The sequence below is a fragment of the Dendrobium catenatum genome, unplaced genomic scaffold (assembly GCF_001605985.2).
Source record: "Dendrobium catenatum unplaced genomic scaffold, ASM160598v2 fragScaff_scaffold_847, whole genome shotgun sequence".
In the NCBI taxonomy this organism is placed as follows: domain Eukaryota; kingdom Viridiplantae; phylum Streptophyta; class Magnoliopsida; order Asparagales; family Orchidaceae; genus Dendrobium; species Dendrobium catenatum.
This window is the reverse complement of record NW_021319309.1, coordinates 3283035-3298280: the sequence shown is the minus strand read 5'-3', so window position 1 is coordinate 3298280 and position 15246 is coordinate 3283035. Positions and strand designations below refer to the sequence as shown.

Below are 15246 nucleotides of genomic sequence, written 5' to 3'. Positions count from 1 at the left end.
AATTAATAATTTATTATTTTTTGAATTATTGTAATCACCATTTGTAACACAATAGTATTGTTTACTTTATTTATAAGATTTTATTTGGGGCAGGCTTTTTATTGTTTTTTAAAATAATATTTTAGTGAAAAATTATAGTTCAAGAAAATTTTCGTTAAAAATTAGTTTAAAAAACAGTTAGACAATTATCCAAATAAATCTTTAATTAAACTGAAAAACATGCATATGGCTGTCATATAATGTAATTTTGAATTTGCATTTAAATATATTTAATGATTAACTTTCTTATGACACATGACATAATTTTACTTTAGAAGTTTATTTTAAAACATCATCAGGATAAATAGTTGATTTATTTCCCATTATCTATTTGAAAAGAATTTTTTCTTCAATATTCACAAATATAGAGCTTTTTCTATATCATCAAATAATAATAACTAAAAAAATCAACATCCTTTCATTTACTTCACTAAACCATCTAATTAAAAAAGAGTGATACACAACAATCATGGTTCAATCTTTCTATATATAAAAATATATACATTACAATAATTTTCAAAGAATAAGCCCATATAATAACATAGCTATGTTCAAGATATCAACAAGTGTCAGTAGCCTCTAATCAAGTCTAGTCTTATCATTTTCAAAAAAATCAAGATACCCAATTTATTCATATTTCTCCTAACTCTTATGCCTTCATTTTCTCTTATATATCCACTTGTTCATATATATTCAAGAATATGTTGAACTGTTCTCCGGTTTTTTGAGAAAATAAAGAATGAGGAAAACGGTTTTTCACGTTCGATAGAATGTGAAAAATAGTTTTTCGCTATCGATAGAATGTGAAAAATTGTTGTCAGCATTATAATGAATACGGAAAGAATGAGGAAAACAATTTTTTGCATTTTTTAATTTTCTAAAACAAGAGAACTATTTAACATATTCTTAGAATATGCATTTTAATTTTACTTATATACTCCTTTTAAAATTAACTCTTAAATATACTCATTTGACTAAATCATAACTGAATCTACACCTTTTTATAATTTCGCACTTTTTCTTTAACCTATCCCTAATTACAGGCCAAAGAAATATTTAATTTATCATAAGAGAATAATTATTAATAGAATTACTTTAATGCCGCCTTTAGCCACATAACGCGGGATTGATTGCCCGTTTTGCCACTTCTGAAAATAGGTGGAGCATTTGAGGGTATTTTCGTAAGCTGAAACGCTGATACGAGAAGCTAAGTGGCGGGAAAATTTTCCGAACCCTAGTTGGCCAGCCTACTCTAACTCTCGAAGGAGAAGCTCAGACCAGAGCTCGTTGGTGTCAAGCAGCGACGGGATTGGCGGCGTTTGAAGGAAGAGAGGAGTTCTTGAGTTCTTTGGGTCAGATATCGCGGGACTGGCGGCGTGTGAAGGAGAGGAGAACTTCGTGATGGTAGTGGCTGGATGAAGAGATGCCGTGCATTTAAGTTAAATCCGTGGAAGGGAGAAGCCTGATTTAACCTGCTATAATTCTGTCTCAAATACTGTTTCCAAACAGCTCTTAGGAGAAATAATGGGGGAATCACTTTCTGTTCCGGATCAAGAATTGCTCTAGGTGGGTTGGCTTTCCCTCTTCGTTTTCTTCGTTGCCGTTCGCGTGAGGTAGGGCTTACCTTTTCGGCTTCGCTGGTTCGCGTGGGGCAAAGCTTCCAATGAGTCGCTTGCCATTGCCTGTCGAGGGTTTGCTTTTCCTCTTCTGCATTTATTCGTTGCTGTTCCGCTTCGCGTGAAGTAAGTTATAAAAGAGTCGAATCTTCTCCGCCTTCTCCTCCGACGTTGTTTCTGTCGAATCGGAAGTCGCGCCGGAGCTCGCTGCGAAGGTAACCATATTTCTCCTCTTTCGCGCGCTTCTTCTGTCGGATTTACGAAATCTGCAAAAAGTCGGATTTACGAAATCCGGGATTCAGGGCAAATATGGCTAAAACGAAGTGAAGTAGAGATTAGAGATCTAACTTTGTATTTTTTTGGCGTTTGGCACGATTTGGCTTAAATCTTGCCTAAATCCCTGCATCCAAACCGGCCCTACATCTTTTCTCTCAGAGCCTTAATGTTCACGGCTTTTTTCAATCATGACTGGAGGAGGTAGGCGTTGGGAAAGTTCGAATTCTCGAAGAAATCCATCAAAGCAGAAGCTCCGGCTTTCCGCCGAAGAGGTTCTTGAAAGCAAGTTTGGCTTTGATCTCTTCACTGAAGGAGAGAAGAGACTAGGATGGCTGCTAACCCTCGCTTCAGTAAGTAATTTCCTTGGTACACCATTCCAGCTTCCCTTTTATACAATTTCAAGTTAGTAGATCTGCATATCTGTTTTTGTTATTTAAGTTTTAATTTTTTTCAGTCTTCATGGGAGGAACAGGGTACATGTAACATACATAGCTGCGTGGATCTATTCTTTGTTTGCCAGGTCATGAATTTCCAATTTTTTTCTTTTGATTTGACGGTTTATCCACATTCTTTAACTTAAACCTAAAATCCAAATTGAAGTTGCTTGTCATTCTATGAATTTCACTGATCCATTTATTTGCCCATTTTAGGATGGATCCAAATTCAAGGCTAAGTACGTGTTTCAACCTTATTTCTATGTTGCAACCAAGGTGAGCTGACAACAAAGCAATATTTACAGAGATTCTTCCAAAATAAATACACTTGATATTTTTATAGCTTTACATTGAATACTTTTTATTATTGCAGGAAAAAATGCAATTAGAGGTGGATGCATATCTCCGTCGGCGCTATGAAGGCCAAATCTCAAATATTGAGATTATGGAAAAAGAAGATTTAGATTTGGTAACATATTGATAGATTTTTTTTTTTAATTCATTGTGTAGCATGTGAAATAGGATTGTCTAATATTTAAATAGCTTCTTTAACAAGTTACATAAAACATCTCCATTTCACCTTGTGTAAGTACATGATTACAATTTAGCTATTATGTTTCTTCCTAGGCACTAGGAATTACTCTTGAAATAGGCTTAAGCACTTCCCCAAAACCTTAGGAAACTCTCCTAAACAATTAAACATGATTTAGGAAATTTCCTAAACAAATTAAACATGATTTAGGAAACCTTCCTAAACAAATAAAACATAATTTAGGAAACCTTCCTAAACAATTAATTATGATTTAGGAAACCTTCATGAACAATTAAACATGATTTAGGAAACTTTTCTAAATAAATTTAATGTAATTTAGGAAACCTTCCTAACAATTAAACATCTTCTCCTTGATTCCTCCTCACATAATAAATAATAGCTTCTATAGATTCCACAAGGTCCCCCCCACTCCCACCCCCACGTATCAAATAGCTGACCCATTCTACAAATCAGTAAGTGCTATAGCATTGACTTCTCTTACAATTCTCATATAGAGAGTTTTTTTTTTTGTCTAGTATATATCGCAATAGTATTTTTTGCCATTCTTTAAGGAACTTTTCTTAATAACCTTTTATGCTTTTTTTTTTCCACCAAGTTTTGTTTATGTATGCTCTGTGTCCTAATTTGTCTAGTTGTATGATCTGTGTCCTAATTTGTCTAGTCTGAGCGGAACTTCGTAATTGAATTATTCTTTAATTGAACAGTTATTTCCACTTTTGTTCTTCAATTTCTTGAGTAGGACCATATTTCTGTTTGATGCATGCATATATATGCATATAAATGGCATTTTGCATGTTTCGTTTTCATCAATCTAGTACTCTATTAGATTCTGAAATTTTCTATATATTGCAGAAAAACCATCTCTCAGGTTTGTGCGGATCATACTTGAAGGTAAGCTTTGATACGGTCCAACAACTGACACATGTCAGGAATGATCTCTTACATGTTGTTGAAAGGAACCAAGCAAGATTGGGTGCTGCAGAAGCATATGAATCCATATATGGTGGCAAAGGGTAATCACAGGCTTTTTTTCCTGATAAATAGTGACTATGTATTATGCTTGTTAAACCGACTGACCTTTGTGGATATAAGGCTATTCCTCTGTTTTCATTGTGTTTGTTTCCTTTTTGTTTGAACGCCTCTCAACATATATTCTCCTTTTGAATACTTTCACTTCATGCTATATTTTTTCCCTCTAAATGGTATATACCTGTTTTGTATTATCTGCAGCAAGGAGAGGCCACAAGATTATGTTGATTGTATCACTGACCTTCGTGAATATGATGTCCCTTACCATGTTCGTTTTGCAATTGATAATGGTGAGTTCTTTTATATTAATTTTTTCATGAACATGATTCGTGTCTTTTTCTTTTGAGCATTTTATTTTGTTAGTTTGCAATATCACCATGATACCATAATACACAAGTATTTTGTATTTGTTCTGAAAGACTTGACTTTTTATGTGCATCTGAATTCTTTTGGCAGATGTTAGATGCGGACAGTGGTATGATGTAAGTGTATCCAGCAGGGGTCTAATAGTGGAAAAAAGAACTGATCTTCTTCAACGAGCTGAAGTTCATGTTTGTGCATTTGATATTGAGACCACAAAACTTCCTCTAAAGTTTCCAGATGCGGAGTATGATCAGATAATGATGGTGTCATATATGATAGATGCAAAAGGTTATCTAATAATTAATAGAGAGGTGAGAAAAAAATGCAATTGTTTTTTTTTTTCAATTATTTAATATGCTTTATTACATTTTTGTAGAATTAGCCTCTAAGGGATGAACTTGTCGAAGCCTTGTGCATGCAAATAATATTTGGATTTGCTTCCTTGCATCTTTATATTGGTGGTTAAAGTTGTAAAAAAGAAAGAAAGAGCTATGTGTCATCGTTGGGTCTAGAAGATGGTGTGATGTGAAACGACATGCAATGGAACAAGAACTGCTTGGGGATTTTAATATAAGATTTTAAAGCCTTGCTAGTTATAGAATTAATGCCTACTACGTAAAATGACTCAAAATAAAACTCATGATCGTGGTCGTCGATCTCCGGCGTCTCCTGGTGGTACTCGTGTCGAAAATGCTGACGATGTCCTCATCATGGTGCACCTCATTAACATAAGATATTGTGAAGGGATTTACCTGAACTCTTGAGAAACCTCAAAAAGTCACGATCAGCTAAATTTGTTTTATACTCTTAATAGAAATTTTTTTTTATGCAAGTAATTGTAAAGCATAACATGTGAAAGTAAGCATAGGAAAATCATCAATATTATTGCAGCAACATTGTCTATAATGCCAGTTTAATAGAGAAGTGATAGAAATAATGAAAGGTAAATGAGAGTAACAACTATCTAATTAAAATGGCTCAAATCCAATTGAAGTCTTAAGTAAAATGGCAACGTAAGCTTAAGTACCGCTTGTAATAACTACTGCTAAAAAATTTGTTTGTATGGTGATGATTCACCAAGCAACTTGATAGAACTTATTATAATACAAATTTTACACTGAATGTGTTTGACACTTAAAACCGGGAAGGTATAAACTAACTGTGGGCTCCGAAAATTCGGCCCCGGCCTCCGCTCGCTCTTCTTATTCGACGAGGGAGTTTTAACGAACTAAGTTCCGGGGTAAATTTTGGAAGGCAGATAAAGAGTTGCCACTTTGTGGACTTGAAGTTTGGCTAACAAGTATCCAAAAGGGTTATACCGATCTACATATTCATTGCAAACATGTATGCACATTTTGTCTATGTCATAAGTAAATGTTTAACCAATATTTTATAATCAATATGATCAGTGTTAGTTTCATAATAAAATTTGTTTTGAATGAATAAAGATTCATTGTATTCAATTAAGTGATGTGCATAGGGACAGTATGGATCATTTCAAAATACATAAGTTGTGCAGCAAAAAAACATGGTAAGCTATTTACATCGTATGGCTTTCCAATTTGAGCATTAAATATATTCTCCATAATTATGTAGTATGTATGACTGACATCCTATATCATATTTAAAATTTTTTTACAAGCATCTAGGATAATGCTTCTAATGAAGGATGGTATGTTTATCCTCCAATAAATAAAAGTTACTAATCTCGAGTTGCAATACTCAAATTATGCTTCCTTAATATCTAAAGAAATAGTACCAAATAAATACTAATTTGAAGGCTCTAAATAAAAAGAATGCTAAATTAATATTTAAAACTATAATAAATAATTAAACATATGATGACATAAAATCTAATCTATCCAAAAATTGTTTACACAAAGCCTTAATTTAAGGAATTGAAAGTCCTTAGACAAATCTAATTTAATATAGCTTAGTTTAATTATTATTATTGTGAAATACAATTTACAATATTAAAACCTACTTTTTTAAATTAATTTGTAATCTTATCTAAATCTATTATATCTAATCACAAAAGCAACTTCATGTTCTTATGAAATCCACAATGACATAATCTTAACTGGAATAGTATATATTAATTAAAATAATTAATCTAGAACAAAGTTTATAAGAGGTCAACTCTTTTACCAATTTGGGCGGAGAAGGCAATTTAGGTGAAATGTTGTTGGCAGCTAAGGAGGAATAAACAAGAGAGAGAAGGCTCTTGAAAGGTTTGCTAGACTAAACGAGGCAAGGAGGACAAGTGGATACCTCATAGTGAAGGAGGTGGATGAGGAGAAGGGCTTACTATTTGCTCTTAGTTGAAGAGGAAGAAGATGATGAGGTTGGCTTGGCCAATGAGGCTTAGCATGTGCAAGGGAGAGAGATGAGTGAGTGAAATCTTTGCCCTAGTTTTGTCCTTTTTATATTGCAAGCTTAGGTGACGAGGAGTGCGAGATCGTGAAATTTATGCAAAAGAGGAAGTTGGTGTTGCCATGAAAATTGCATGAAGGGGTTTGGGGTTGAGGGCTTGTCTATACTCTGTACCACACATAATTTGATTAGGCAACAATTCTTTGTCTTTACCATACTATGCTGAACTTAGGTTAAACAGAATAATATTTTCCCAGGATAGGAAGCTTCAGATTATTGATTAATCAGGGAGAATCAGAAACTTTGCTTCAATCAACTATTTTGAAATATTTTGGTTCAAGGTTCTAAAGAATTTTAACTTCATTTGAACCTGCTTTAGGAGAATTTCCTTTTTCTTTGTGACTTAGACGTCATGGTCAATCATCAGCATCATCATCGAGCCATCAAAATCCTTCAAAACAATGAAAAAATAATTGTCCTCATGATCATGATTAAGTTGAACAATAGCAGCAGCATAGATACTGTTCACAAAGAAAACTTTTTAAAAGTAAAAAATAAGTATTGTTATTAGTTAAAGAAAATAGTACAACATGAATCAAATCCAAATCATTTCGTGATGAGGAATATAACCAAAAACAAATACATTAATAAGGCCAACCTATGTTGAATGAACCAACAATTAGAAGAGAAAAAGCCCCGAGGACCACATTAGAAATGCCTAATTTGAAGCATAGTATATTTTGGAGGTGGTGATTTACTTTCTTGCTTGTCTTCTTTCTCTCCTGGCATATATATGTTAAAACTTCTTATCCATAAGCTTCTTTATGCTTCAAATGTTAATATTAAAAGCAACAAACAGAGTTGGAATCTCATTCCCCAGTCGAACGTAAGATGTGATAGAGTTGGGGGCCAAATTTGTTGAGTCATTTGCACAACATCTGTATGATTTTAATTTTAACATTTGTTGGAAATTCAAATATGTTTAAGTAGCTAAAATATTTACAAATTTGCATAGAGCTATTAGGAGTTCCAAGAGGGTTATGGTTTGCCTCTGAACAATGACATTTCCCATAGGATCTTTTTAGAAATTGATAGCTTATTTTAAGAGGGTTGGAAAAATGATTGTGAACATGGGAGGCTATGGGACATGGGGTTTACTATTTTTAATATGACTATTTTTCTTGAGGTCCCTTTGGTTTCTTGTGTTACACCCCGAGTCTAGAATGCGATGCACCTTGACTACATAGGATGCAATGAAGGGATAAATAAATCCTATTTTGTAATCAAAAGAAGAAATTTCATATGCAAATAATATAATATGATACATCCTAGTAAATAATGGAAGGCAAAATAAATTTTATTTCATTATTATAAATCTAAAGGATAGTACATCAATAAAGTGTATAACTACATATCAAAAGAGTAGTGAAAAGCAATGCTGGAATAAATTTACTAAACCCTCAAAAGAAAATACAAATGATATGCTATACATACTTAAAAATATCAATTATATCCTATTGCTGGTAAAATTACTCTTGTGATGATGGTTCGCCAAACACTATGTCAAGACTTACTATGTGAAAATTAACGAATGATTTTTAGAATTCAAATTTAGCAATTAACTCCCAACTATAAAATATAAACGACAAGGAGATGGGACATGTAATATGAACAACAAAAATTGAAAGAGTGACTACATAGCAACATATAAACGACAAATTAATGTGCTTATGAAACAATTCATAAATTTCATGTCAGATTTTAGTATGATATGAAAAATATGTACGTTAAACTATCATCAATACAATTTTATTCAAATGTATCAATATACAATCACGTTAGATATTATCATATTTCAATATGATTTATCAATAATTTATTGTTTTGAGCTCATGTATGTACACACACAATTGATTTTTTCAAACACCTTGCACCGGGAAGGTAAATACCAACAAAAGGAAATCTAATGATTTTTTTTTGAAGTCGGAACTCTACGGGCTCGTTGGCTCGGCAGCCACTATCCATTATTGCATACATGTATACAATTTTCATATTTTTTATGAGAATGCTTTCAAGTTGTAATATACAATCATTATGATAATTATGAATTCTACAATCAATAGATTTGCATGAATATCATCAATTATACTTAATAAAACTAATGTGTATGAAATCAAATTTTTAACCACAAAAATCAAATTCAATGGTTAAGTTCATGCATAATAAATCTGATGAGGTAATCGACAGGAGATTTCGGCGCGTCTACCAGAGACAACATCAGAGATCGACGACCATGATGGAGAGCCTCTACTACTGATTTTTATTTGCACTAGCATTTTATGTATTATGCATTTTTTTTTCAGTTTTCCCATTTTACCCTTGAGGGTATTAGTTTGCTTTTGTAGCCCGGAGGGCATTTTAGACTTTTATATTTGTTGTCATGTGGAGTTATGTGATGCATGGTTTGAGTTACACATGAGTTAGAAAAGAAAATTAATTAAAGCTTAACCATTTATAATTTCATACTTCAAATTCAAATCGGTTACAAGAGCTCGTAGAGTTCGGCTTTGCTTAGACAAAAGAATTACAATAAAAGAAGATAGCCGAACGATTTAATCTAATATAAGGAAAATAATAACGTTAAAAACTAGTAACTTGAATCCCACAAGTAATAAAGAGTTGTTCACACCTTGAGACCTTTTTCTCTCTTTCCTACGAAGACTAGGTTGAGCGGCGGAAGATCGTCCAAACTAGTATTGAGGTTGCGACGAGGAAGGAGGAGCCAAGGAACGTCGCTGTGGAGAAGGATCTCGGAGGTGGGGGGGGGGGGCACGGTTGATCGACCTTTGATTATCCACGTGTAGACGGAGAAGTGGTCGTCGATGGAATCCACTAGCGTTGGTAGGATCCGGTCCAAGTATTCTTCGACGGTGTCGTCGAAGTCAAAACCGACGTCGAAGAACTGTGATCTGAGGATGTTTACCCTTCCGTTGTTGTCGTACTCAAACTCGAAATTCCACTCGTGTTCTTCCATGCATTTTGTAAGGGAGAACGGTGGTCGCCGCAAGAGGGATCTCCAAAGGGAGGGAGATAGGGGGCGGCGGCAAGGAAGGATTGGGGATGGGGTCTAGAGCTTAGAAGCAGGATAAATTTTTTTTTTTGAAAAAAAAATTCAGAATTTTAAACGCACGCACCTCTTCTTCAAGCTCTCAAAGGGAAATAATAAGAATACCGGAACTCACAAAGAGATCCACGAAATTTTTTTTTTTTGAAAAAAAAAATTCAGAATTTTAAACGCACGCACCTCTTCTTCAAGCTCTCAAAGGGAAATAATAAGAATACCGGAACTCACAAAGAGATCCACGAAATTTCCCTCAAGAACTCACGGAGAGAACTAGGGGAAATGGAGGACTCACAAAGAGATCAGTACTAGAAAATTTCATTCAATAATTCATTAATTTTTCATACAAGATACAAGAGCCCTTTAAATAGGCTTCACATGACAACAAAATATAAAAGTCTAAAATGCCCTCTGGGCTACAAAAGCAAACTAATACCCTCATGGGTAAAATGGGAAAACTGGAAAAGAAAATGCATAATACATAAAATGCTAGTGCAAATAAAATCAGTAGTAGAGGCTCTCCATCATGGCCGTCGATCTCCGATGTCGCTCTGGTAGACTCGCCGAAACTTCCTGTCGATGACATCATCATGGAGCCTATTTAAATGGCTCTTGTTTCTTGTATGAGGGAGGAATTATGGAAATGAAATTTTCTTATGTTTTGTCCTCTTTGTGAGTTCAATATCGTAGAGATCTCTTAGTGAGTTCTTTGTGATCTCTTTGTGAGTTCACTTGTAGAAATCAACCAAGGCTTGAGATCTCTAGTCTCTTGTCTCTCCGCCACCAAAGACCCCAAGTAGAGAAGAGGAAGCAAGAAGCCAAGCTCCTATTGACGCCGTCCCTAGATCCACCCGCCGGCCACTATAGCCTCGCCGGCCGGCCTCCTCATCGCCGGCCTCCTTTCTGTTCCACCACCTCCCCACATCCCCTCACCTATTTCTCATTGAAATTTGAAATTTCAAATTTCAATTTCTTTCCAAATTTGGAAAATTCTATTTTTGGAAAGTTTTTGGGAATAATCCGAATTAATTAAATTTAAAATTGGATTTGGATTTTATTTCAATATTTTCCATAAGTCATCAATTCTTATAATTTGGAAAACGCCCCTCCCTCTCTCCATAACTCCCTCTCTCTCGCCTAGCCATGCCGCCGCCCCACAATCTTGATTCCCATTAATTACCCAATTAACCAACTCCTAAACCTAATTTGAAATTTCAAATTAAGGATGCAATTATTTTTCCCTCCCCTTGCATAAAAACTGAAATAATTTCAGTTTTTAAGCTCTCTGCTCCCCCTTCTCTCTACACGGCTCCCCTTTGCTCTCTTCTCTCTACATTAATTTATCATTAAGGCCTTAATTGTTCCTTCAAATTAAAATTCAAATCCTAATATTTTCCCTCCGCCATTTCCTCAAAATTGAAATTAAACTCAGTTTTTGTTTCAAAGCAAATATTCCTCTCCCTCTCTCTACCCGCGGCCTCCCCATCCCCCTGCTACAACGCCGCCGTCCTCTCTCTCCCTCTCATTGGAGGCTTCTGCGGCGACGCCTCCTTATCGTTCTTCCACCATGTGCATGGCGGATCCGAGTTAGAAATGGGGGCTTGTGTTTGATGCCCAAGGAAATCTCTGACGTCCTCCGCTCGCAGTTCTTCGAACTCGGGATTTGAATCCGACGAAGACACCGTGGGAGATTACTTGGATCGGATCCTCCCATCCCTCATCAAAGTCATCGATAGACAACGTCCGGGCTACGAGTGGACCATCGACGGCCACCCACCCACGCCTCCTCCACCTCCAAGCTTCTTCCCCGTGGCGACAATCATTGGCTCCTCCCTCCTCGTGGCTACCTCACTACTAGCTTAGACGATCTTCCGCCGCTCAACCTAGTTTCGTAGGAAAGAGAGAAGATGTCTCAAGGTGAACAACTCCTTATTAATTGTTGGATTTAATTCACTAGCTTTTAACTTTACTTTTTTCCTTTGCATTGGCTTAAATCGCTCGGTCAATTTTCATTGTAATTCTTTAACCTAAGCAAAGTGGAACTCTACGAATTCTTGTAACCAATTTTAATGTGAAGCATGACTTTATAAACGGCTAAGCTCTTATTTAATTTCCTTTTCTTTAATCATGTGTAACTCAATTCATGCATCACATCAAAATCAAGATAAAGTTGCTCTATCACGTGATAATTTTATTATGGACAACAAACAAGATATATTATACGTGCATAACAACAAATAAATATTGAAAGTAGGATTGACATCCTATAATATATTGAAATCTAATACGAATAACAAGGATAATGATTATAATAACAATGGTATGTTTATTCTTTAATAAATAGCAGCTACTTACAATAAGTCGCATGCAACTTCAAGTATAATTAAGATTCCCCCAAAACTACCAAGTGAAATTTAACTCAAAAGTTGTACAAGAACTTTGACATTTAATATGAAAATGATAATAAAATACGGATGACATAAGTTCTAATAAAAAAAAGTTTAAACCTGACTAAATTGTGGAAAATAATTAGGGAAATCTATACAATATAACTCACCCTACAAATGAACTTAATTTAACCATTGGGAAATATGATATATAATGTTAAACCTATCATTATAAATTAATGTGTAATCTTATCCAATTCCACTGTATTCTAATCAACCTAAGAATAATTTTTTTTCTGTATATAAATGAAAAATAATGACTTACACACAAGCCTTTCAAAATTCAATGGCAATGAGCTAAGAAGTGCTTGCTTCTAGAATGCTGCCATTAAAAGGGTAATTTGAGAAATATAAGATAATTAAGAAATAGGAAGGAAGTAGGGTAGAGAAAAATATGGAGACTTGCGAAGGTGGTTTCTTTGTTGTCGGCCTTCGATCAAAGGAGAACAAATGCTAACGAGGACCTTCTCTTATAATGATTGTGAGAGAAAGAATAGGAGAGAGATGAGAGGGCTTGGTGGCTGTGATTGGGGCAATGGTCAATAGGTGGGAGGGAGCCACGAGAGGGGAGAGGTTCAATGACTGCAAAAGGGAGGAGTGTTGAGAGATGTGCAATGTCCTAGGTTTCTTCTTTGTAAATTGCACGCATTGTGTTGACAAGAGGGATATTTGAGACTTGATTGCAGGCTAGTTGGGGTTGGGCCGTTGTGTGAGGCTTCAGGACAAGATTTCCATTATACCATAAGTTTGGGCAAGTCCGGTTCACGGGTGTTTAGCCTGATTCAACTGGCTTCAATTATTTACATCTTGAACTCAAGTTGTTAAGAATCCACTCTTTGTTGCATATTGGCATTTGCCGTCTTGACACTTACATCACCACTATTCACATGACCATTATTACCACCACTATTCGCTCATATATATTCTATGCAGGTACCACCGTCCTGTTGTGGACCTCTTTAACTTCAAATTGAGAAGATCCTTAATGATTAGATTGTTTCCATTATTGATGGAGGGATGAAATATATCGTCAAATGGAATGGTTACCCACATTTTGATAACTAATGGGTGTCGTTTTAGGATTTACAATGCCTTGGCCATAATTTTTTGTAGGCTTATTTGTTATTTTACTTGTCGGAGCTGAGTTCTTTAAAGCCTTGGAGAGTTGATGTTGATGATTGAGTCTATCTTTAGTGTTGTGAGCTGCATAGCCATTTGACAACTTGCATTGTGACTTTCCCCGTTTTTGCTACTCATGGTAGCACTACTAGGTTGCTATTCAAGTAAGCTATTGAAGTGAACAATAATTATCAATGTAATTGTTTATGATGAACATTAACTGCATATGTATTTCTATTTATATTATTATTCTTTGTGATGATCGCCGAATTTCATATTTTCTAGTAAGCAATTCAGTTTATGACATATTTTAATCAGGCAAGATAATGTTAAATTTCAAAAAACCTTTACCTAAATTCCACATTTTATTATTATTATTATTATTAGACATTTTGAGGTCATTCACATGGCTCAATGTCATTCCATCATCTAAGGCTACAAAAACTGAAATCAAATTCATTTAGGTCTTAGTCGTTCCTTTAGTTCATCTTCACTTTTTGTGCGCTTTTCTGAATGATGTTCAATGTGATGACTATTTATATTTGTTTCATAGTGGAAATTAATGAAGTTGTTTCCCATGAGTTATTTTTATTCATTTCATGTTTTGTTTTTCTTCTGCATTAAATGACAAAAATTGTCGGCATTACATCTAGTTTGTGGGAGCAGATATTGAGGATTTGGAATATACACCAAAACCAGAATTCGAAGGTTGTTTTAATGTGAAAAATGTGGAAAACGAGGTATTTTCGTCTTTGGAGTCGTTACTTTAATGGCTGCTTTAATTGCCATCTTGCTTTTTCTGATTCTTTAGATTATTGCAGGTAGAGCTTCTCAAACTCTGGTTTGCACACATGCAGGAGGTAAAACCTGGTATTTATGTCACCTACAATGGTGATTTCTTTGACTGGCCGTTTTTGGAAAAACGAGCTGCTCATTATGGGATTAAAATGAGTGAGGTAGGGTTATTGGCTTGCTTTTTTGTCTATCTTGGAACAACTTTCCTTTGGCTCTCAGCCACGGACAGTCCTTAAGTTTTTAGTCAAGGGTAGCATTAAAATTTATGATTTGATTTTTTTTGCATTTCATGGTTTTATGCTCCGGCCATAATTGATTATTGTCACTCAAAGATGGCCCTAAAATAGGCTAGTTTGTCTGGTTTTGGCTAGTTTTTGTTTGTTTTGATTTCTATCATCAGGAATTTCGGTTTATGTTGGCAAAATTCATTGCAGTCATCACATCAGTTTTTAGTGCATTAGCTGCAGGCCCCCATACAGGTAGATTTCGTTCATGTGGCAAGGTGCGGCTGGTTTTTAGTTTAAAGATTAATTTTCTTCTGATTTTAAATAACTTTTGTTAGCGTTAACTTGAAAGTAATAAAATTGTATTAAATTCTTCTATTATATTTTGAAATTAGTTTATGATTAATAATTTCAAAACATAATTTATGTTTGATTAAAACTGAAGATTGAATTCAAGCTTGAAACTTGTCAAACTTCGGTAACTAGTTTTCTGTTGAAATCAAAACCAAGTGTAAAAATTTACAGCACTTCAAAATGCCTACAACCATTATATATAGAAGGCCCACTTTCTACTTAGCACTATGTATATTAATATATATCCTATGTTCTAATCCTTTCGCAATGTCAAAGTGCGACCCCCATAAGAAATTCATGATGTGTTTTGTTCAAAATTCAATATAAACTATTTGTGATAACATTAGTTGTCCTGACCTTGTCAAGGGGGTCTTCAATTGTGCTATTGTATCTTGAGAAGTCTTCCATTATGTCTTCTTAATTGCAAACGCTATTGAAATGGTCCATAAAAAACACTCTATTTCTGCTCTTAACAATATTATTTTTTTTGCTGAAAAATATTG

The 15246-nt window shown here is 34.7% G+C and overlaps 1 protein-coding gene across 3 annotated transcripts in view; it reads left to right on the top strand.

Moving 5' to 3' along the window:
• The first annotated feature begins 1272 nt into the window (after positions 1 to 1272).
• Positions 1273 to 15246, top strand: part of LOC110113617 (DNA polymerase epsilon catalytic subunit A) — a 58913-nt gene continuing 44939 nt past the window's right edge. The window contains exons 1-10 of one of the 3 annotated variants that reach the window (XM_020846263.2): positions 1273 to 1871; positions 2071 to 2281; positions 2386 to 2451; positions 2582 to 2641; positions 2739 to 2834; positions 3771 to 3931; positions 4149 to 4237; positions 4404 to 4621; positions 14024 to 14110; positions 14192 to 14326. In XM_020846263.2, the coding sequence (XP_020701922.2) occupies positions 2120 to 2281; positions 2386 to 2451; positions 2582 to 2641; positions 2739 to 2834; positions 3771 to 3931; positions 4149 to 4237; positions 4404 to 4621; positions 14024 to 14110; positions 14192 to 14326 (1074 nt within the window). In that variant the 5' untranslated portion in view covers positions 1273 to 1871; positions 2071 to 2119. Of the gene's footprint in view, positions 2282 to 2385; positions 2452 to 2581; positions 2642 to 2738; positions 2835 to 3770; positions 3932 to 4148; positions 4238 to 4403; positions 4622 to 14023; positions 14111 to 14191; positions 14327 to 15246 lie in introns of all 3 variants that reach the window. The other 2 variants (XM_028696839.1, XM_020846262.2) reach the window with 2 other exon arrangements.